At 38.5% G+C, this 25,177-nt stretch overlaps 1 protein-coding gene across 1 annotated transcript in view; it reads right to left on the reverse strand.

Annotated features, from left to right (window-relative positions):
* Nucleotides 1–1,574: 1,574 nt before the first annotated feature.
* Nucleotides 1,575–25,177, reverse strand: part of Atrnl1 (attractin like 1) — a 501,851-nt gene continuing 478,248 nt past the window's right edge. Inside the window, exon 29 of the mRNA XM_042689560.1 lies at nt 1,575–3,467. Coding sequence (XP_042545494.1) covers nt 3,346–3,467 — 122 coding nt within the window. The 3' untranslated portion in view covers nt 1,575–3,345. The remainder of the gene's footprint in view (nt 3,468–25,177) is intronic.

The raw sequence follows: 25,177 nt of genomic DNA on the forward strand, positions 1-25,177 counted from the left end.
AAGCATGACTCTGCCTTGGCTAGTTTGCATGTGAATGGTGACAACCTATGCTTCCTTCTAAATGTCAACAGGGAATTTAAAAAGGCTTAGCTAAACTGTCTAGATTTAGAAAGAGTCAAAGCTCAAAAATTGACTCAAATGTCAACAGTACTTTTTTTTTTTTTTAAAGAAATCCCTATTTTCTAGAAAGATAGGAAAATAAGATATCCAGGAAGTTTTATTTTGTTGATTTTTTTTTTTTGCAAAAAAATCTACATGTGGTGAAGAATTGGATGAAAATTAATAGATGGGTGAATAAGTCAGCTGGGAGGAAGAGCAGCCATGACTGTAACACCTGCTGTACTGCCAGGTGGGCTGGGGCTGGGGGGAGCTGCTAGCATCAGGACAGCTCTACCAGGTGCACCAGCACCTCCCTTCACAGGTGGGCCTTCAGTGTCCAGCATCCCACACCTATAGGCTGGTTCCAGTGTCTGTGTCTAACCTGTCCACCAGGTTGTTCTCTAAATGACCTCAACCACATAATCACTTCTATCTTACTGACACCAAACCAAAGTGAGATACGGAAGTAGGGCAAGCTGACTCTACTTAAACATGTCCTACCTAAAGTTTTCCTATGAGAACCCCAATTCTCATAAAGTACATTAAATAAATCTACAAGCAGAAGCAGATTCATTTTCACCAAGAACTATCTAATTGTCCAAATAGTGTCTCCAAGTTAATTTTTTTAAAACTCCATTCTATTTTAAACATTTTCTTTTCGTATTTATGGAATAAGGAGTTGTAAAATGTGAAGGTTTTTCAGTCAGCTATACTGAAATGTTCAGAATTATATTCAACTAAGTTTTTAAGTGAATGAGCAAATTAAACTGATAACTTCTCAAAAAGTATCTGTCTAGACATGTAGTCTGAGTTCTTAAAAAACAAAAGCATCAAGTGTAAAATGGTTGGAATGTGTGTGTTTCGAAGGGGCAAGACACAGATTCAAAGTGATTATCCTTCACCTTTGAGGCGTTGTTAATCCACTTTACCTGAGGGTGAAGAGTTTTATTTTCTATCAATTATAAAAAGAAAAAAAGCCTTGGTAAGAATATATTGCATACCTAGCCAGAATTAGCAATATGTGTCCCAGAAAGGTATAGAATGTAGAATGACTTCAATGAACAGGTTCAAGATGGATGAAATTTAACAATTAGTAACTTGACATAGCTATTTGCTTAGCCTCTAAAAATATAGCTGAGGCAAGAATTTCCATACACGTCTATATGTATCTTTGCAAAGTAAGCATTCTCTAGTGATAACTGATAGAGAATTAAACAAGTTGGGTACTTGCTTTATTTTAAAGTAATTATGTCTCTGTAATAACCACTTTTGTCAATTTATCTTTCCATGAGAAAACTCAACATTTAAAGGGCCCAAAAGGAGGTTGATCAAATTACTTGATTTTTTGGAGACATTCATAAACCTAGCTCATTGGTTTTGTGTGAGAGAGACAATGTCATAGAGAAGTAAAAACAATCAGCCCTGCCCCTCCCAGACAAGCCACAGCTGGAGATAAAATGACTAAAACTATTCTATAGATGTGTCTTATTTTTAATGCATAGAAAATAGGAAAACTGTCATGCCAACACATGGAACATATACTACAATTCATAAATGCCTAATTATCAAAATAATGATATAGTCATGGCTAGATGCAATCTAAAAATCTAAGATGCAACTACATATTTTATGACCATTCCTTTTATATATTACAGTCAATCCTCATCAAAATTGGCTGACTATGTATAATGGCATTTGAAATAAATATTTAATATCACAACAGGGTCATATTCTGCTACTGTACAACCAGGGCATGCATAACTAGGCATGAAGTGTAAGTGTCATTACCTTCCAGTAAGCCAGAGAACATGAGAGTACATATGCAGTACTAAACATCAATTAGGGTTAAGTGACGTTCATATTAAACAAAACTATATCATAGATAGCAGCTGAGGATATCTCTGTCATTGTTCTTAAATATCCTGTAGTCAGTCACCTTGAAATTAAAAACTGTAATTCCAAACCAGATCTGTTAATGCAACTGAGCTTCTTCGGTCAATATTAGGACACAAGTGATTCCGTATTCCAGTGTGGAAGCTGTTTGATTTGGCTTTTCCTCTCTGCGATAATTCGTAGTTCTGAGTCATTCAAGAGTGGGTTGAATGTGGCCAACAATAACCTTATTTTGAAGCTGCAGACTTCCTTCGTGACGCTGATGTGTGCGTGTGAGAACAGCAATCTTGCTGCTTGCAGACAACACTCGTCTCTGCTCCAAGTCCACATGGAGTAGGTGGCAGGAAGTAGCTTGGAAAGCATGGCCTCTAGAATACATTTCATAACATTTGTGAAAGGTAAATGAAATCTAGCAGCTAGACCCCAAAAGCCAAAAGAAAAGGTGATGTTCCTATAAGAACGCAGGTGGATCTTTTAGGTCTAGGCAATTAAAAATGACCACATTGGAGCAGCAGTTCACTCTCCAGTCACCATTTCAGCTCTCTTTAGGTCATGATACTGGAGGCTGTTTTGGGAAGGAGGGAGAAATTCATTGCTGGACAGGATTTCCATGCTCCATCAGCTCTGATAATGAGTTAGGCAGTTGGCACAGATGACAGGAATGTCCTCTACATCAGAATTCTAATAAACCTCCTGTAAACTTGTGCACATTTACCCAAACGGACTCATGCAGTCTATATTCCAGTTAGATGGAAACTGTTATGCTCTCACATTGAGTCTGGGCATGATTTGGTCATGTGAAATACTAAAACACTTTACCTACATCCTACCAAATCAAAATCTCGCTTTCACATTTACAATGTGATAAAACAGCATTTAAAGTCATTACAATTTCTTATTTCCTATTCATATACAGGTAACTTAAGATTACTAATGAGGCAAAAACTGTACAGTTTTCATTATTTCAGCATTATAAAATGTCTTTCCTTAAAGTCTTGGGATATAAACAGTTGATTTATAGGAAGTACATATCTTTCATCTGTATTAAGAAACAATATACATCTTTTTTTCCAGAGTAATTTAATGTTAGCTATGATAATCCTAAGATATTCCAAAAAACGAAAACAAAAAACCAAAACCCCTGACTTTGTCACCTGTGACCTTCAATACTGTTACTTTTATAAAACTCAGGAACATTCTTTGGCCACTTGGGACACTGCCCAATCAGAGGGAACTGTACTTGGGCTCTGGATCATAAGACACTGGCCTCTGGAACCTGAGACCACAGAACAGCTTTAACGGAAGCCATTTGCAAAGTAAATCAGGACAGAGTCTAAGGAGCGCTTTCCATTCTCAGACACAAGTTCCTTGACGTGTAGACAGATGTTTTCGATTTCGGACACCCGAAGTCTTGTCTTTATTATCTGAAGGCTTCTGTTGTGAAATGTCTATCAGGGCACTGGCAATAGCAAGGCCTAGAAGGAAAGGAGAAAGGTGTTTCAATGTTTGCGTGGACACTGCTTGGATGGTGACAATGGTAGCTTTGAGGTCTGCTCCCTACGGTTTTTACATTCAGTCATACAATGCCTAGTTATACATTGGTCATGGAGCAAAAACTCACACATGAAGAAAAGGATGTAACAAAATTAGTGCATGGTAACCTTGGCCAATCAAATTCAAACATCACACTCAGCTGTGGCTATGGCCTCACACTTTAGTTTCTACCTCTGAATGAATACGAGTTTCTCCAGATGTACCAGGAATTTTTGGTGTGACCGCTAAGACTCATTGTATGAAGATTTATTTCTAAACGAAGAACAGCTTTAGTCTTATGGAAAAATTGAACTAATATCGATATGTGATTGTCAACTGAAGTCAATAGTCCACGCTGGGGTTTAGTCTTTGTGTTGTATAGATCCGAAGGCTTTGGTGAATGCATAACGCTGTGTACCCATCCCCAGAGTGCCAGTCAAGAGCTTCACTGCCCTGAATCACTGACTCAGTCCTCCCCTTCCCGAACCTTCCACCAACCAGAGATCTTGGTTTAAAGACTATAGTTTTCCTCTTCTCTGGATATTATACAGTTGGAATCAAGAAGCATATGCAACCCCTCAGTCTGACTGCTTTCACTTTAAAACACGCATTTGCTCTGCTGTGGACATACAGTGTCTCAAAGGCACACGTGTGAAAGGCTTGGCACCTAGAGTACTGCTCTTAGTGGGAGAGTGTTTTGGAGATGAGCCTAGGGGGAGGTCCTTTCTAGACCATAGTGGTGTACACTTGAAGGGACTGAGGGGCCCAGCTCCTCTCTCTTTTTTCCTCTCCTTGGCTGTATGTATGGTGGCAGTTCCCCTTCCCCTTGCCATGGGATCCCCGCAACAAGAGGCCCAAAGCAATAGAAATGTCTGATCTGAAACATCTAAAACTGTCATTGTTGATTAACTCGTGTTGCCTATATCTGTTTTGGGGGAGAGAGGGGGCTTCATATCTCATTTTCGTTTACCACTGTTGTATGGATATACCACAACTTGTTGATGTTTTCCTCTATTGGAGTGCCTAATTTTAGCGATTATGAATAAAGCTTTTTATAAATATTCACTTTGAGATTTTTGTGCAGATATACGCTTCTAGTTTATGAATACCTATGATTGTGATTGCTAGGTCACATGCTAAACCCATGTCATACATTTCTAAGAAACTTCCAAAATGTTTCCCAATGTGGCTGTTATATTCTAGATTCTGACCAGCAATGAGAGAAAGTTCTTGTTGTTCTATGTCCTCACCAACATTTGGTGTTTCCAGGATTCTGGATTTTAGCAATTCTAATAGGTTTTTACTTCCAATTTTGTAATGACATGTTATGCTGAACATCTTTTGATACTTTTTTTGGCATCTGTTTTTCTTCCTTAGTAAAGTGTCTATTCAGACCATTTTGTCCCTTTGTATTGGGTCGTTTTCTTATTAAGTTTTAAGAGTTTGTTGTACATTTTGGATACCAGTCCTTTATCAGACAGGCACTTTGCAAGTATGTTCTCCCATTCAGTGGCTTTTCTTTTCTCAAGATGTTTTCAAAAACAAGAATGCACTTTGAGGACACTATTGTGGAAGATAAACAAGTTGTTAAAATTTAGCTGTGTTCTGAAATATAAAAAAAGGACTTTGAGGATCATATAACCACAAAAGTGGGTCTGTAGCTATTATAGGTAATTAAAAGAACATTGTCATACCACTTAATTTTGTAGCATTGTTTGTTGGTTGAGAGGCACGTTCAGAACATGCTTAAGAATAATAAGGACTTTATCCAATTTATAAAGGCAATGGTGTAACAGATTTCTAGGCTTATCATAGCTACACATGAAACACTTTAGTTTCTGTTGAATCCCAAAATTCTTGAATAAAACACGATGTCTCAAATTTCTTACTACACCCAGGGCCAAACTGTGCAGGCCGTTTCAGAAGACTCTGGCTCATTTTCTTACTCCAAGGTCTTGAACACATATTTGACTTCAAAGTAAGCTGACCCTGTGACTGAGGCCTCACAGACATTTATATATTTGTTGCTTTAAGAAGAAAACACTTATTTTGGATTTTAGCCCATGTAAGATGTCACTATATTCTTTGGTTATGGATCAATTTATTCTACAGAAGCTTTAAATACAATCTGGAGAGAATAGAATCTCATAGATTTATGAATAGAAAGAAATGCCTATGTCAGCCAGGAGTACTATAAGAGGAAGGTCCTTTGGGCTAGCAGTGTTGGGGAAATCCTGAAAGGGTGGGGTTCAGAAAGTCTGGAAAAGTCACACTTTAGCCAGCAGAGTAAGGCCTGCTTCCAGAGACTGCCAGACTTCTTCACAGAAAAGTCTGGTGAGCTTTGATTCATTTCTGTGTGTAAATGACAATAGAAGCCTGAATGGTAAGCAGGTCCATGTTGACAATGGTTAGCAATAAAGAGATGTTTATCCCTATAGAGAAGGAGCAGTGACAGATGAAAATACCTGGATGCGGCAGCTATGAGTACATGTTTGACATCAAAGGAAAAAGAGAAAAGGAGCCTCAATTACATTTGAAAACAGAAGAGAAAGTATTTGTGGAGAAGGAGAAATTTATGGTATTAGAGAAGGAAGGGATTAGGAAATTACAGTAATCACTGGCTAGGCTAATAATTATTCACACTTTCCTTTAAGAGTTTGCTCTCAAAGTAACTCTTTCAGAAAAGAGTTTATTAAAGATAAAACATACTCAAAGTCTAAATAAAAACTGCATTCTCACCCTTTGACAAGCACTGGGAACTTCTGAAGTCTTAATGCAGATGTCTTAACCATTTACTCTGCTGCAAATAGCTATTTTCTTGTTTCTTTACTTGATGGAGGGGAACAGCATGAACAAAAACTACAGACCAGCTAGAAGTATGTTGACTGAAGGTTCACTTCAAGCAGACCTTAAGTTTCCACAGAACTCTTGGCATACTACTGTGATAATTTCCAACTTCCTGCTAGCTCATCCGTGGCCCCCTCTTGCCCAGAGACAGCCAAATATGACTGATAATATATATCTCCTTTAATGTGGACAGAGACCACTTACACTAATTTCAATGATCACAAAATCCAAATATGAAATCATGTTACTCATTAAACTACTGTATGGATTTGTCCAAAGAAGCTTTGAAAAGAACAGTTTCCATTTACACATGGCTGCAAATGCTGTTTCCCTTACAGAAGATAAAGCTCCAGAAAACAAGTAAACAGTTGGAGTTGCCAAAACAGGAAATTCTATGCTAATTCGCCATGGTCACAGTATCTTTGTGTTTTAGGGTATATGAATTCCATCACCTAATTAAAGCTCTGGTTTGCTCATGATTCTGAAGCTTAGAAATAACCCTCATAAATCAGAAACCATATTGCAGTTCTTAATTTACAAATAAAATTGGAAATCATGCTTATTTTTAATTATGTCAGCTTGTTGTGCTTTCCTGTGCAGATGTAACAACCCAGTGCATTTTAGGTTCCTGTGAACAGCCGTGGGGATGTCAGAAACCTTGCTCCCCTCTGGGCTGAGGTCACCCTGTGTGCTGGAGAGGCTTCTCAGTGTTAAGTTCCAGCTCTTTACCAGACCCTGCTCACGTGATTTGTGCCTACTGCTGCAGCAGCACAACCTGCACAGATCACAACCACTTTTTAGAGAGGATAAAGGAGTCTGCCGGCCACACGAACCAGGCTAGTGCCAGAAAGAAGTTAGGATGGAGAGGGAGGGGAGACTCTGGGTTTTATACCAGCTGCTCACACACACACACACACAAATAAGGTCACTAATCAGAAAGGTAAAGGTCAGGTGGAGATAACATCAACTTCAGATCAGGTGTGCAACTGCTAACTTACCTTGTGGGCTTTCTGGTATCCATCCAGATAGCCTCACCTGGTCTGCCCAAAGCCCATATTCTGATGGACATCCTCGCCTAGCCACATTCAGGCAAGAGTGGTCTTTGCCAAGAACTCAGTTACTAGGGAAGGGTAATTTCACTACCGTGAGTTCTTCTTGTAAATCTTGAATTGAATTATAAATAGCACAGTAATCATAATAAGTGTGTGTGTATTAGCCTCACATTTCTACATCTTTAATACACAGTAGGGTTTGTTTACAACTACCATGAGAGGGTCTGGAAACAAAAGTGAAGAAGATGCACAAGGCCTCTTTCTCCCTGAATTGCATGTGCAGGGTGGACTACTCATTACAGGAGGTAAGGGGTGAGGAAACTACCTATAATTTCTTAACATTGTACTTCAGCACATGGTTATTTTTAAGGAACCTTGTTTTTCTCAATAGTTAAAAAATACAATCAAGATAGTAGCTCTTTGGAAAAGACAATATTACCTCCCTCAATCTCTTATTCATAACACCAATATGCCAGTGAGACATGGCCACATGTACTTAAAAATAGGACTAGATCAGCAGCAATCAGCTCAGAAAAACAGCCCTTTATCTTCCAGGAGCAGCCCAGAAGCCAGCCTTCTGTGAGTCCCACTGGTAGGAATGAACTTTGGGCATCCAAAAGAGACTACAGACTACTACTGTTGTTAGTCACTACTATCTCTAGTAACCATCTATGGGTGAAACACTTAATCTAGATCTTCATGTCTACCAGCTCTCCTAATTCTGTCACACTCAACTCATATTCACCAATCTTCATGTTAACCAGTTTGACAGCTTCCTAAGCCAACATGCTCCCATGTAAACAACCCCAAACATCTTTCTCTGAAACTTTTCTCTGCCTGCCCTCTAGTCTTTGCCAAAACATAGATGGTAGTGACAGACTCCCTTGCTATGGCAAGGTGGGAAGAAACAGCTTTTCATTGTTTCCATTTTTGTTGGTTTTGGTTTATTTACAGACAAGCAATGCAGAGATAAGATTAATTGGAGATCTTTCCCTGGTTTTAAAAGATGTGAAATAGGTTCTTTGTGCTGCCCCTTGCTGCCTGTGCTTTCTTCTGCTGTGGACTCCTCCAGGTTTTTCCCAGTGGGGAGTTGTGCAAGGACGACTGAAGCCTTGTGCCATAAGAGGAACCTGGCTCCTTCCCGGTCAGATTCAGCGCAGCGGCGTGTGCGGACTGCTGCTGGAGTTCCATTAAAATCAGGTCACTTCAGAAGATCATTTTTCAAAACGTCACACAAATCATCTGATGAAATCCACTTATTGTGTTCTCTAGGCCTAGCATAGTTTCTTGTTATCAAAGCAATACAATTAACTGGGGGAACAATTCATTATTTTAGACTGGCGGTCTAAAGGAATTTCATTTACCATGTCAAGATGATGCACCATCGCTGCGGGCTAGCAGAATTTACATCAAAACATACAGGTGGATTCAATAAAAATGCTGGGGCTTAAATATTTATTATAAGCTTTACCTCTTTGCACTTTTAATTCTTAAATACCAGACACTATGACATTTAGATTATTTAAATATGAAGTATAAGCCACATAAGCAATCTTCTGTGTCCTATTGCATTGCCCCTGGCCACTTATCATTCTGTGCTTGCTCCTTGGTGATGTTTGCATTGGGCTGTTTGCACTGGATCCAAGGTGTAACATCACCAACGGCTGCTCTAGGCTGCCCAGGGCCGGGCAGGCTGGGAACAAAAGGAATCCATCAGGATCCCCTTCAACAAATGTCTCAACAGGGATGAATGACCAGTTAAAGCACAACTATTTTGTAAATAAATAGAAAATGCACTAAAAAAATTAGACCTTTACTTGATACTTTATAGAGAAAAATTGTGGATATATTTGCCTCCTGAAGCTAAAAAATGTTGTTTATCCTTAAGTATGCTCAAACATGTACTAAAGAAAAAGGAAAGCTAAACACTGGGGGCTCATGCCTGTACTCCTAGCTACTCAGGAGGCTGAGATCTGAGGATCACATTCAAAGCCACCCCGGGCAGGAAAGGCTGTGAGATTCTTATCTCCAATTAACCACGAGAAACTGAGAGTGGTGCTGTGGCTCAAGTGGTAGAGTGCTCGTCTTGAGCTGAAGAGCTGAGGGACAGCGCCCCGGCCTAGAGTTAAGCCCTAGGACCTCCCCGCCCCCCCAAAAAAAAGGACTTTAAATGTCCAACAGCTAAATATTTCAATGGCAAATATACCTCCTTAAGTTACGACATTTGCCACAAAAACCAGCAAGACATCAGTAACTTCGTCATTGTTAGTAAAACTAGTTTTCTCTAATGGAATAAAATGGTAATGGTAGACTGCAGGCAGTAACAATCAAATCATAAAATTACTGATGTGTGATATTTTTTACAATTATGCAGAACAATTAATAAGTACAGTAATAAAACATAGCATATCAAATGAAATTGCTTTGGAAAGAACATTCCTGCTTTATATACAAACATAGCACTTCCCTGATACATTGGAACAAAAGGCTTAGAAAAGTCATTCATTTTGAAATGCTCTCCTCCCAAGTCTGTGTAAAAGCAGGCACCACTATATATTTTAATTTTCCAGGAAAACAGCTTCATTAGGCGTGAAAGGTTAATTGCAGGTTTAAGTGGAGTTCAGGGAACGGTGCGGGGTCTGTAGTGAATTGCACAGTCTGCTTCAGGAAGACTGAATGAGTGCTATAAACTGTTTGCCCTGCTGAAATGTTTTACTACCTCATTTACTATCTGTCTTCTTTTACTGCTTGTATTTGTAGTTCTTCTAAACCTTTAATGGCTACAGTTTTATTTCACTGTAATCAGATTTAAATGGAAATACCATGCTGGGATGTTTAAATGTTTTCTCTCTGATTGTATATAGCTACATGCTAGTGATCAGAGTCTTGGCTATCCTTCACATGATTAAGAAAGTGACTTTGGGAAACTTTGATGTTCCATAGACTCTCAGCATTGTGCAGACTCCATTTAGCATTCAGAGTGGCCAACCCTTGCCAATGTGAAGCTAGGCTGGATGCATAATTAGAAAATATGCATTTCCATTTTAATTTATCTGTTGGAAGGCTAGCACAACTGAAGTCATTATTAGGCAAAATTCCAAAGGTTACATTGTTGAATAAAAATTGAAACACTTCAAGTGCTCAAGATACTGGAATGACAAATGGACTAGTCATATTTGACTGGGAGTTTAAAGTGATGTTTCTTCTCACCTACTAAAAACCACTGAAGACTACAGATGCCAATGTTTAAATGAAAATGATGATTGTATTCAGGTTATAAAATTTTGTTTGACCCTTAATGTGTCAAAATATTTCATAATTTTGTTTTAAGACACAGTGTCCAAGTGGCAGGAAATGTAATACTAGGAGCACCACAAACATCTTATTCATCAGTCTGTGACATGGCTGCAACGTGCCAAGTGAGTCAGGCCCAGTTTAAAGTGAACCCTCATCATTCATAAAGCTCCGTTCACATCTCATCACTTCTGATTTTAATCACATAGTAGAAAATTTTTCCCAGCTCACTTAAAATATTTTGTCTTTTTTTAAAAAAACAATAGAGCTACAAACACAAAATAAGAATCATCCTCTATCTTTCCACATTGGAAAGTAAATTTGGAACTCAAATGAGAACTCTTTTTCTAAGCCAACTGGGAAGGCATATTCTAGTATCTTCTTCCTTCAATTAACAACATTGCTGGTGCAAAGAGTACATTACTTCATTCAACAAGCATTAATTGCGCATCTACTGTACGCCAGGCACTGCTCTTATCCTAAGGGTTTAGCAATGAACAACACAGACAAAATATCCGAGATTCTGTACCTCATGGAGCTTATATTATTATGCAGCAAGTACATGTATGATTTGACCAAGTTATGGTAAAGATGAAATGTAAAGGACTCAGAAAAGTGTGTATGGCATATGAGCTCAAAATGTCAGTCATCATCATCATCATCATCATCATCATCATCATCATCATGAAGTGAAAAGCGCTTGGAGCAAAATAGGGAACACTAGACAAAAAAATGAACACTGAAAGGGTTTGTCTTTATCCTATGATATCACTCATTCAGTTCATTTATTCCAATCCCAGGATACGACTGTGGGCTGGAATTCTAATGAGAGAGGAGAATAGATAGAAAGATAGACTCAAAGATTCCCAGACAGTATCAAGCCAGACAGCATTGCCAGAAAGCTGACACAATGTTCGGTTCTCAAGGCTGAATTATCTTGATGCTGCAATAATATAATTGGGAATGAGCTTGTGAAGATATATATGACTTGATGATTTATATGTGCTGCCCACTCACTAGGAAATGCGAAAATAACTGAAATTAGTGGCAATGGCTAAACAGAGGGATGACAACATTCCACAGAGAAAGCAATATTTATATTAATTCTGCTTATGTTATTAGAAATATGACTAATAATTTCTAGAATTCTTAGAGTTGAAACATGCCTTCTTCATTCATTATCTAGGTTGTTCCCCAAAACTATTTTACGGAAGTGGGTCAAGGGACTATTTTTATCTTAGTTTCACAGATGGCCACAATGAGGCAGAGAGTGAGTAAATGACTTCTTCAGCTCACACAGCTGGTGGAATGCCGGGACACAAACCCACGACCCTGGGTCCCTTGAGTTGTGTTCTTCTCACTTTGCAGCCAGAAGAAGGAAACTGAAGCTTGAGCGCAAGTATATAGCACTGAATTTTGAGCCCAAAGCAAAAGAAAGACAAAAACTGTAGAGATGTGAAATCAGTAGGCTCCAACATTCATTCATGCTGATGGAAATCAAGCAACAATAGAAAAAGAGCTGGTGAGCTAGCATCGACGGAGGCTTGCGAAAGCCTGCACTGCCATAGGGAGCAGGCATGGAGGGCTGCACTGGCATATGCAAACAGGAGTGGTGGCAGTACGGGCCGAACTCATCAACACAATGAGGAGTATTCTAGGAGGTGTTGTGGTGCCTGGTTGTCTTCAATGAACATTAAGCTGAGAAAAAGATGGAATAGGCTCTGGAATTTGCTAATAATTGCCCAGGCACAAAGAAAGATAAGAGTAAGACCTAAGGCATGAATGTGAGTCACAGATTCCCACACAGACTGATAGTCTGTGAGCTGAGAATGAAATAATGAGAAGGAAGTAGACACACGAACAGTGGCATGAAGGCATGGCATGTTCTGGATAGAGGGAATGCACAATTCAACAGTAGAAAGGAAACGTATTGGGGAAGCTCCAGCATGTTTGCTGTGGGCAGAGCAATGGGAGAATATGAGTGAGACGAAATCAGAAAAGTAGGCAGGAAGGGTCAAACTAGAATGTGGGTTTTTAAATTTGCAAGCCAGAAAGTACCATGGAATGACTAAATTACAGAACGACACAATCAGGATTTTATTTCAAAGAGATACCTCAAGTACAGCATGAGGGTAGATGGGAGTGAGGGGTGAGATGACTTCTATGAAACTAGAGAAGGAAGCAGCAATTATTAGTCAGATTTCTAAACTAGAGAAGGAAGCATCCCCTGGAGAAGGGGCTGCACAGGAAAGGTATTTAGGACAGATTCTGGCCTCCATGTGTCTGGCTGGTAATTCAAATATTATTGATTGGCATATAATGGAAAATAAACACCAGTGGGGGAAACAGGGGCTCCTTTGTTTGATTCTAGACATAGAGAGTTAAATGACCTGAGAACAACTCCGTGAGGTTGTCTAATTGGATATGCAGAGGTAGAACCCATGCGTGAAATCTATCTCAGAAATGTAGGATGGCTCTGAATACTTGGTAATTGTATGCATGGGCAATGCTAACTGTTTCAATTGTCAATGCTTACAAACTCAGTAGCTTCATGAAATCAAAGTTTGTATCTCAGAATAAAGAGACACCTGACTCGTGTCAGGGTGTATGGAGGTGGGGGAAGGAAAGGAGCTTGGCTCTCCATGCTATTCAGGGACTCTGATAGGTGACCTGTTTTCCATCTTCAACCCAGGCCTTCCACAGTTGCCTTGAGCATTGATGTCTAGGTTGCAGGTGGGATGTGGAATGCTGTGAAGGTCCACTTGTCTTTGGGCCAGTAAAGCTCATTACAGTCTTCCAAGGCCATGGTAAGCGCTGCTTCCTGCCAACAACTCTGCTACTTGGGTGGGGTTGGGGTGGCGTGTTCAGAGCAGTGGAGAGCAGCAGGCTTTGGGCTGGTCTTTCCCTAGCAGAAACAAGAAAGTAGAATACAGGAGGAATCAGGGGAATGCAAGTGGAGAGGGCTGATGATGTTCAGCACAGGAGCTCCCAACAATCCAGGAGACAGCAAGATGGAGATCCTGTTTCTGTTTGGAGCAAATAGCCCCAAATTCCATGGCAACTCTAAGCCAGCTGAACTCGTGGCTTCCAAATTTTTCCTGACTTGAAATTCAGAGCATCCCTTAGGAGATTTCTCTTGGAAGGACGTTGGAGTGGGTGGTTGCTAAGGTCACTTCTGGCTTTACAAATTTATGACTGCAGCTGCAGGCCCCAGACTTCGTGGCTGTCCCCCTCACGTGTGCTCTCATGTGGCAGCAGAAGTCAGGGGCTGATGGGCTCAAGAAATTGCATCTAGAAATGTGCATTCTGTCTTGCTAGTTGAGAACTTGGGAAGACTTAATATTCTTCTATTAGAGTGAGAACCACACTAAATCATGTTGGAGGCGGTAGGGTAGGGTTTCTATGATGCCAATGCACCAATCAGAAAATGGACTATGAGTCTTAGTTCAGAAAGGCAAAGAGGCTGGTTGGGTCAAAGTGCAGGATAGATCTTGATGTTAGGTCAAGGAACAGACTGGTAGTTTTTGTTTATTTTTAAATCTAGTGTTCTGATTCTTTACATTTTAGTTTAATTTTGTCTTTATAACTCTACTTACTTTTTTTTTGATTGTGATGCTTTTAAAGTAAGGATTTTTCACTTTTATGTCCAAATTTTGTGTATCTTCAGTAAGATAAATGTTCAAAACAATGCTACTTGAATGAGAATGAAAGAGTACACAGAGCTATGCTCTGGTGCAATCACAGATCTCAGGGCTAAGATTTGCCCTAAAGGTATTTAGAAAAACTAAGCTGCCTTGGTAGATTTCTCTCATCCCTTACTCAGAGAAGCTAAGCAGGGCACGGTAGAAGTAGGATGGACTAGGCGCAGGAGTTCCAGCATCAATGAGGCTATAGTTCATGTTGTCCAAGAAGGGACCTAGAAAGCTAATCTTCCAGGTACAACTCCCAATCTGCTAACTCCCTTCTGAAGGAAGGCACAGGCTACACCCAGAGAATGGGAGCCCAATGAGGGTGCTTCTGGCCCACTATCTTGATCCATATCACTTTTCAGCAGATTTCAAAATCTGGGGTTGTGTGTATGAGATTGACAACAACCAAAAACAGCTGACACACTGGCTTGGTGTCAAAGCTAGTAACTCAGCTCTCCCCAGATGCCCTAACAGAGGCTTTTAGTATTTGAAACCAACTCTAGAAAGCCTAAGTTCCCTTAGCTCCTGAAGGAATGGATCTAGTTCACCTTCTGTGTTCTCATCTCTCCAGAAGTTTCTGCAAAGTTATAGCCATCAGAAATCTATGCATTTAAAAATTAGACAATAATATTACATGAAGCTTTGATTGCATCACTATTTTCTGCAGCATTTGTATGAGTGTAGAGACAGACACAAGGCTTACTCTTTCCTATAGTACAGGCAGTGCACAATGAACACTGAAAGATAAGCTATGAACTGCACCAATGAACCTTCTGATTTCCCAAAGGAGTGGTCCTGCTCCTTTAAATTCATAGCAGTCATATTTTTTAAAGTTCAGTGATAAACAGAAAATAACTATCTCTGCAAAGTCAGAAAATTATTTTTAACAAACTCTTTTATTTTATGGCTTTTATAGACAACAGATATGACTTTTATATACAATTTTATGGCTTTTATATGCAATAGATCATGGGAAAAAATGGGAGGTTAGAAATTTAGGTAAAATTATGCAAATCCTTACTTCTAGCCCTTTAGATAAAACAGAAGGAAAAATGCTACAGAAAATTACAATTTTTTCCATTCATAGTATTATAAATTGTTTGGACCTTACCAAAAGTTATTACAGATGAAAGCCAAAGGCATTTTAACAAAAATGGAGGTGTCTTTAGCCAAAATGATCCTTTATAAATCTCCTGTGCTGAAAGACAATGCAGCTAGTTGAATAGTGTATTTCTCAAATCAGACTTGAAACCTTTTCTGTTACCTCATCCAAAACCTTGATAGTGCATATACTTTCCAGTAACTCAAAAAGGGAACTTCTTTGAAGTCGTTTGTTTAACAGACCTCCTTTAATCTAATAGAAGATAGTAAAAAGAATTCTTCATGCTCTGCAGCCAATTTGAGAATCTGATTGAGTGGGTCTCATAACCACTGACCCTTGTGGATGAGAAACAGTCTCATTTTGGTCCACTTTGCCACTGGGAACAACAAAAGTGGCCTCTGAGCTACTACAAATTGAGAGCCAGCATTGTTGGGCATCTTTCAAACTCTGCCGGCCAGTACATCATAGAGAAATCTAACTTCTGAGTAATCTGAACTTTCTCATGTTATGATCAGGGGGATAAACACTGCCCTGTGCTCTCTCCCAGCTATCTCCAGGCATGAAGAGAATCTCACTCATGGCTTTCACTAGCTCTGCAAACCACATCTCTAGTAATTTTCCAAGTGCACCTGCAGAAGGAAGCTTGTCTCACTGCAGGTTCCTCATAAAGTGGCAGTGAAATGGGTTAAGAGATGGACGAGACCAGAAATTCATATTAGCAAGTGTCATTACAAAATACCACTGGGAAGAGAACCAAAATGTCATTTGTGGAACAGAGACTTTGGTTCTTTATTAGGCATATTAACTTTGGATGCCATCTACCTACTTTCAGTAAATGCCTTAGCTGGCACAAAGATGAAAAAAAGTGCTTTCAGGTCAATAAAGGAAATTTCTTGTGATCAATGGTTGATGAGAGCAAGATCTGACCACTAGGCTCTGAGCTGTTCCATAAAGGGTTTTCAAATTAGTCTTTCTCTGAGGACTGGGCAAGGGTCCAGGATGCCATCCAGCTGCCTTCCATGTTCAGCCCAATGGTTGATGAGTTCAAAGATTTTTTTTAACAGATAAAAGACACACATAATGCCATTATACCTTACAAGTATGAAATCTAAGGAAGTGGAGTAAACAGTATGGCACCATCAGTCTTTGAAAACTATAATTTTTACCAGATTTAGTTTCACATGTTCTGAATCTAAATTTTCTCTTAATAAAGGTAGAGAAATGTGGATTTAAATTTTTATTTGCAAAGGTATTTGTAGCTTGTCTAAATAATACAAATGAGCGATTTTTGAAATGACAAAAATGGCTTATTTACAATCAGCTGGTAATTTTCATTCTCTTATTTTCTAGAAAATATCATTTTTAAGGCATTTTGACAAATTGGGATTATAATCATTAGAAAACATGCATGTTCAGTATGAATAATTAGACATTTTAATTAATTATATCTTATTATTATTTAACTGATGGCAGCAAATCAGTTGTTTACTCTGGTGAAGTACTAATTCAGAGAAGAGGATGGAGACGTAAAATATTGATCATAAACCAATGAGCCAAAGCACCAAAGGTCTACCTATTATTTCTAGAGATTTAGAGTAGCCTGCCAAGATTGAAAAATCAGTGTAAAGAGGAAGAGCTTAATATTCATGCCAGAAGCTCACTGTCTGTCAGCACAACTTTCAGGACTACTCTGAGCTGGACATTTAGAGCACTCTGTATGTGAGATTATAAACAATGTCTCCTGTAATAAATGCTGGATGGGGTGGTTGAAATGAAATGTGGTCACTATGTCTTTGTACAGAACTACTTTTATGATTAGACTGGCCCAAATGAATATTTTAGCCAAGCCTACTACATTCAGAATTTAATTTTAATTCATATAAAACCAAGGATTGAGTTTTAGATGACCAAAAACTACCTGGTTATCAGACTGTTCGGGTCAGTTGCAGTGAGATTCATGAGATTCATGGCATGTCTGACTAAACCATCTCCTAATGTTTATGATTTAACCTGGATCTTCCGAGCATAGCTTTCATTTGTGTGTGCAATTCAATAATGGCAGAGGCAACTTCTGGGAAAAGGAAAGTCTAACGAATTTCCAAAATTACCATGGGATGAGATAGATGGTTTGGGAATTTTAACTAATTTCGGGGAGAGGCCTGCTTAGAAGAAGGAAACAAAGTATATATCACATGAAAGTAACTAAAATATGGAATGGTTCAAATGTGAATTGGCCATGATTAGTCAACCATAGTCATGTCCCCAGAGTTTGGGGTAGAGGACATGCTTTCTATACTTCCTACAATGAACATGGGTGAGTGTGCAAGAATCTCAGCCATGCCCATAGAAGGACTTTAGGGCTTCAAATGGTGCTTCTTTTTACAGTTTCCTTAACCTTTCTCAAACATCCACATTACATTGGCATTTGAAAATTAAGGTGAACTAAAAACAGAAAAAATGTGTTTTTTATGTATAAAAGCAATCTGCTCAATTTCCCATCTTAACATATTGACATATGCTTTGTTCTAGTATTACTCAAAATTAGCTTTGAGATAAAAGTTCATATTAATTATCCCATAATGTAGCCTAATCACTGCTGACATTTTGAAAGATGTTAAGTCAGCCAAGCTAAAAACTAAAAAGTGGGCACAAAAATATTACACATGTTCATCACAGTGCCTATAACCTTCCTCCACAAGTTCATTTTCTCTAAAAGTGAAAACCAACAGTGACCACAGATCGAGGGAGAAACAGATGGACTCTAACTTACTTAGGCCAGCCCTGGGCTCTGCCATACCTCATACTTTTCTGGTTCACAGGTGTATGAAGCAGAAAGACTTGGGGGTATACTTCAGTTTAATTTAATTGTATTATTAGTTTTGATGATCATCTATATGACATAAAAATAAGATAGAATGCATCAGACATTTATGCTCAAGATTTCTCAATTTAATGATTAGACAGGGTTGAACAAACATTAAAGCCAATCAGGTGTTTTGCTTTGTATTCAGCAAACATGACAAATTTTAATATTATGTTCATTGATAGGTCAAATTAATATTGTGAAAATGGCAATCTATAAGCTAAACACAATACCCATCAAAATCCCACTGTCATTCTTCACTGAGATAGAGAAACCAATAAAAAAATCCATGTGGGAACTGCACAAAACCCCAAATAGCCAAAGCAATTTTAGGCAAAAAAAGCAATGCTGAAGGTATCACAATTTCAGATGGCAAAGTTTACTACAAAGTTATAATAATAAAAACAACTTGGTACTGGCATAAAAATAAGACTGAAGATCAAAGGAAAAGCCTAGAAGTCACAGAAATAAATCCATACACTTATAGTCATTTGATATTTGGCAAGGAAGCAAAAAATGCACGTTGGAAAAGACAGGCTCTTCAAAGCTAGTATTTGGAAAACTGGATGATCATATACAGAATTGGATCCTATCTGTCATCTTGCACCAATATCAACTCAAAAAATAGACCTCAATGTCAGACCAGAAACTTTGAAACTATTACAAGATGGAGTAAGAGAAACAGAACTTATTGGCTTAGGCAGAAACTTTCTGAAGAGAGTTTCAGGGACACAGCAAATAGAAGAGAGACTTGAAAAATGGGATTATATTTAAGTATAAAGTTTCTGTACAGCAAAGGACATAGGTACTAAACTAGAAAGACACAGGTTGTGTGTGAGCATCTTTACCAGCTATACATCTGACAAGGGTTAATACCCAAAATATAAAAGGAGTTCAAGAAACTAACTCCACCAAAAATTACCAACTCAATCAATAAATGGGCAAAGGAGCTAGAGAATTCTCAGAAGAAGTAAGAATGACTAATAAAACCATAGGAAATGCTCACCATGCTGGCCATAAAAGAAATGCAAATCAAAACAACACTGAAATTCCATCTCACTCTGGTAAGACTAGTCACCATTGAGAGTTTGAATAGTAACAAATATTGGTGGGGAGGAACCCTATTATACTATTTGTGGGAATGAAAACTTGTACAACCACTCTGGAAGATGGCTTAGAGATTCCTCAAAAAAACCCCCAAACCTAGAAATACTCTATGATCCAACTTGGGTATCTACCCTGATTCTTACAAGTCAGAATATGGCAAAGACATTTGTGCATTCATGTTCATTGCTTCAAGATTCACAATAGCTAAATTATGGAAATAGTCCAGATGCCCTTCAATGGATGAGTGGATCAAGAAAATGTGGTACACATATACAGTAGAATTTTACTCATCTGTCTGGAACAATATTATTTCATTTGCAGGGAAATGGATAGACCTAGAACAAATCGTGTTAAGTGAAGCAAGCCAGACCCAGAGACATTCATTGCATGTTTTCTCTCATATGTGGAAGCTAGAACTAGAATACAACCATGCATGGTACCATATACACAATGGGCTCAACACAAACAAACTGACTAAATGAGCATATACTTAGGGGAGAAATCAAAAGCATTATCTCCTCTGAACAATTAATGTACTGTTTATCAAAATGAATACAAGGAAGTAGACACTTTTGGGGGGACACAGGAATAGAGGAAGGAAAGGTGAGTAGATGTAGTCATTATATTTAATGTTCAGTATGCAAAAAATGAACTATGTTACTTGAGGGTAAGGATGAGCAGGGCGGGGGGGAAATAGGAGGAAACAAAGGAAGCATTGTACCTATAAGCTGACTTAGGGAATTGTAACCCTCTTGTACAACTACTTAAGAATAAGTTAAAAATAAGCATTTGAGGTTATGTAAGAAACCCTAAATTTTAGTAAGAAATAAGTATAATTAAATAAATTTAATTATAAATAAGCATACATTTATATTTAAATTTAATATAAATTTAATTGTAAATTTCCATTTCACAAATGTGAGAATGAACTTGTCTCTACAGTTCATTTTCAGCTAGTATAAAAGGTGATATCTCTTCTTGTTGAACTGACTGAAAGGTAAGCATAAATGTATTGTGACACAAAAAGCAAAGGAAGACACTGGTTTTATTTCTCTTATGTTCTTTCGGGTAAGTAGGCAAATGGAGCTTGTGAATAGTTAATCAAATAGTCCACAGGTTTGAAAATGCCTTTGTTCCTTACAAGTGAATACAAATTATCTTAAAATTATAAGAGATTCAAGTTAACAAGTTTATAAATAACCTTAAATCCTATCCTAGTAATAAAAATTCTTTCTATACATACAAACATACGCATATGCATAGTCTACATAGGCACACATAGTACAGTACTATGTACCAACAAGTACTATGAATCAACAAGTTGCAAAATATTCTATCAAACTTATACTGTCACTCTTATTAATGTGACCTAACGGAAAGTATTTCCCTACATTTTGAAAATCAATCTGTTTTAATTCTGATTTTGATGAGAATATTTAAATAAGGGAAAATGACAGCCATCATCTAAATGAAACCTGGGACCCTTGATTTGAGATAATTAACAAATCAATAGACAATTCTCCTTCCTAAGAATGCACAGAACCAGACCTTTATTAAGAAACTTTTCAGACCTTCACATGAGGTAATTAATACAACCTCCACTATAGAAAATTACATTTTAATGACTTTCTGTTCAAGTTACATGATTTTATGTAAGGAAAAGCTTATGAAGTCTAAGATTTTCTTTCTACCCAAGTTATTAAAATTTGTGTTTGAATATAGTTCCTTTCATTAAATCACTTAGCTTTAATTTATGATAAAGGACTGCTAAGTTTTACCACAATAGTTTTCACAGCTTTAATTTGCATTCATGAAAAACACAATAAATTAATTTTCTTTTCTTGGAAAGAATTTGACAAATGCATTAATCATGAAGAAATTGGATTCCGTTTTCTTTACTCTTTCTCACAAAGATAGATGTAGATAAGAGATTACTGATTTAACATTCTTTAAGCAAAATGAGATATAATGATAATAATAGGGATATTCATACAACTAAAGAATTGTAGAGCTGGAAGGATCCTTAGAAATTCTCTAGTATAACTAAGAGGAATGAACAACTTTGTTTCTGAAATACTTTCTTGTTTTCTCCAAAGTTAGAGTGATGAAAGTACTGACCACATTGGCTTTTTCCCTCCTGATACTGCAAATTGAGCTCAGGGCTTCACACTTCATATACAGGACTCTACCTCTTGGACTTTATCTCTAGCCCTTTTTGGCATTGATTGTTCTGAGGCAGGGTCTCCCTTTATGCTCAGGCTTGCACCACTGTCTTCCTACTTGTGCTTTCCTGTGTCACTGGGGAATGCAGGCAAGCATCACTGCATCCAGACATGTGCTTCCTTAGGAGTTGGGATAACAGGAATAGGACAGCACATCCAGCCACTGGGTGAGGTGGAGTTTGGCTAGCTTTCAAACCCTAGCTGGCCTGAAACTGTGTGTGTGTGGTGGTGAGTTCTCAGGTTCCCCTTTGATTTTGGCATGCCACAGAAAGGTGCTAGGAAGGCAGGAAGGGAGATCATATTCATTGAACGTTCACACGCTCCGGTTCTGTCACTAGCAGCAGTACACCGTTCAACCATAGAGTCACCCCACTGCATCCTGTCGCTAGTGGCAACACAACTGCTTGTATCCTTTCTAGATGAAAGCGGCATTTGTTCAAGGATGGACACAAGGCCATGCCTGCGCACACAGTCTAAGGCCACAAGTAGGCTTACCTAAGGTAGTGCATGTGTTCATGACTCAAGGTTACATGGATATGCTGAACCAACTAAATCCCAGTCCTTGGGCAATATAGATCCAAAGCCCTTGAGAAGTTATGGTGAGAAAAGCCTGACATCTCTATTTCTATCATGATACCCGGTCTCTGCTTCCCATGTCGCTAGGGCCACAGGCTTGAGCAATCAGGCCTACCTCCAAGTTGGCTTTTAAATTATGTCATTTCCTCTATTGCTCCTGACCCATGCTACTTCTCAGCCCTAAGATTTGAAATATAGTTTGAGATCAGAAATGATGTTGAATCACAACATGAAAAATATCCTGCAAATTTTAGACAAAAATTATCGTATAATAACAAGTCTAATATTGTTCCCACACCTGCACTCAGCACTGATTTTTTTAATGCATATCTACAGAAGAATTTGTTCATTTCAAGCAGATAATAGTGCTAAAACAAAAGCCTAGTGAGGTGGTGGGGCTAAGTTCAGAGGAGGTTCAGGCCCGGGAGCTGTGTCAGGTCAACCTGATGCTCTGAGGGTAATAAAAGGACTGTAGCTGCAACCTCTACCTGCTTCTCTGGGTGAGCTAACAATCTCAAAGGGCAGAGAAGCACACTAATGGTTTGGTTAAGGAATAATTTCACTCTCAGGTTTCAGACCTAAGAGTTTTTGGTGAACTTTGAGTTATCCACTGAGTTATCAGTTAATCAGTTTTTATTTTGTAACATTTGAAAATGTGGGATTGTAAGAGTTATTGAACTTGTGACAATTTCATTTAAAAACGAGAAGATTCATCCATATTTTCTATTGACAAAACTTAACAAATCAACTACCACATGAAGTGAGATTCAAAGCCTTATATTTCCCCTGGGACAGATCATGGCTGCACCTTGGGTGGCATGTGTAGCTTTTTCACAAGATCTGAGCCATCTTTTTAACACTCAAACCACAACAATGAATAACAGCTGTAGCTAGAAGGCAAGTGGGGAATGCAGTGTTAAACTTCACTACAGTAAAAACTAGGAATGTGAAGGGTGGAAGTTAAAGTAATGTAAGAACTTTTATGTTAAAACTCATTGTAACTAATCCTTAAAAAATACTAATCTATTAACTTTTTAGAATACCGCCTCACCAAGACATGATTGACATACCAAAATCTAAACTTGCAATTTTTATTCTTTAATGCATTTTAGTTCACATGACTACAACTTTTATCCATTTCCTTTAAACTATGTATAATTACTTTTATTTTTGAACTTACTATTTCTTTGCTTTTTTTTTTAACCATTCCCTTTACTTCCTAGCTTTCTTTAGTATAAAAAGTAAGTAGGCGGGGCTGGGAAGGTGACTCAGTGGTAGAGTGCTTGCCTTGCATGCCTGAGGCCCTGGGTTCGATTCCTCAGAACCACATAAGCAAAAAGAAAAAAAAAGCCAGAAGTGGCGCTGTGGCTCAAGTGGTAGAGCGCTAGCCTTGAGCTGAAGAGCTGAGGGACAGCACCCAGGCCCAGAGTTCAGGCCCCACAACCGGACCCAAAAAAGAAAAAAAAAAAAGTAAGTAGGCGGTAGCTGGTATTTGATATTTTTGATTAAGTAATTGCATGATTAAAACATTTATTCTTCAAGACTTTTGGTGAAATTACAAATTATGTATTAAAGTTTTTCTAATGCCATCTTCTATGAGCAAAGATTGTTGTATTATTATCTGGTATGTTGAGATATAGTAAATTTCAGATGTTTTCAATAGCCATTTCTATTATTATGCTATTCCTAACCTCATTTTAGTATGAAATTTACATTTTAATATTTCCTACATATAAACACCAATTATAGGAAAAACAATGATATCTTGAAACTTTTCACATCTTCATTTTTATCTTAAAAGCCTTTCTATGATTTTAGCACTATTAGCCAGGGATATTGAGCTTGTGTGACTCCTTTGTATGTGTACTGATGAGAAGAGCTCCTTATTTAATTAATGTTTCCATTATTTCTATGAAGGTAATAGTTTTAAAGCATGATGGAAATGAATCTAGATTTTGGTTAGTCACTGAAGGTCACTTCAAAGAACAGTGTAAATCCATTCCATGAGCTTTGGAGCTGCTGTTTGTGTTCTAAGAGCTGCCCTACTACCATGGCAATTCTGGCTAGATGGTTTTTGTGCCTCTCATATTTTGGGGTTCTGTAACACAGATAAACATTTATTTCCAGGATAATTGTGTCTGAATCTCATCTTTTTTTGGGGGGAGGGGTCCGGTTGTGGGGCCTGAACTCTGAGCCTGGGCACTGTCCCTCAGCTCTTCAGCTCAAGGCTAGCACTCTACCACTTGAGCCACAGTGACACTTCTGGCTTTTTTTTTTCCTGCTTATGTGGTGCTGAGGAATCGAACCTAGGGCCTCATGCATGCAAGGCAAGCGCTCTACCACTGAGCCACCTTCCCAGCCCTGAATTCCCATTTTATTGTCACCCAATGTTGCTTACAACTAGCCTTTTGTGGTCTTTTTTTTTGGTCAGTTGTGGGGCTTGAACTCTGAGCCTTGGTGCTGTCCCTGAGCTCTTCAGCTCAAGGCTAGCACCCTACCACTGGAGCCACAGTACCACTTTCGATTTTCTGGTGATTAATTGGAGATAAGAGTCTTGGACTTTCCTTGTCCTGACTGATTTGAGCCGTGATCCTCAGATCTCAGCCTCCTGAGTAGCTAGGATTACAGGTGAGCCATTGATGCCAGGCACCTTTTGCATTTCTTTGGGGGCATGAATTATGGCCTGCTGGCTTGAATGTCCACCGAAGCATCAGTGGTGAAACACACTCCACATTTATGATGGGAACAGAACAAGGATCTGGCTACCAGTCACCATGGAGAACACAGAATACAGCACACAACAGATACTCACCCAAAACATGCAATGTATCATTGTCCTCTCGTGGACAGGAGGAATATGGACAATGGCACCCAGGAATAATTAGTTTCCAAAGTCATTG

This window comes from Dipodomys spectabilis, unplaced genomic scaffold (genome assembly GCF_019054845.1).
Source record: "Dipodomys spectabilis isolate Male_0828 unplaced genomic scaffold, ASM1905484v1 ptg000125l, whole genome shotgun sequence".
Taxonomy (NCBI): Eukaryota; Metazoa; Chordata; class Mammalia; order Rodentia; family Heteromyidae; genus Dipodomys; species Dipodomys spectabilis.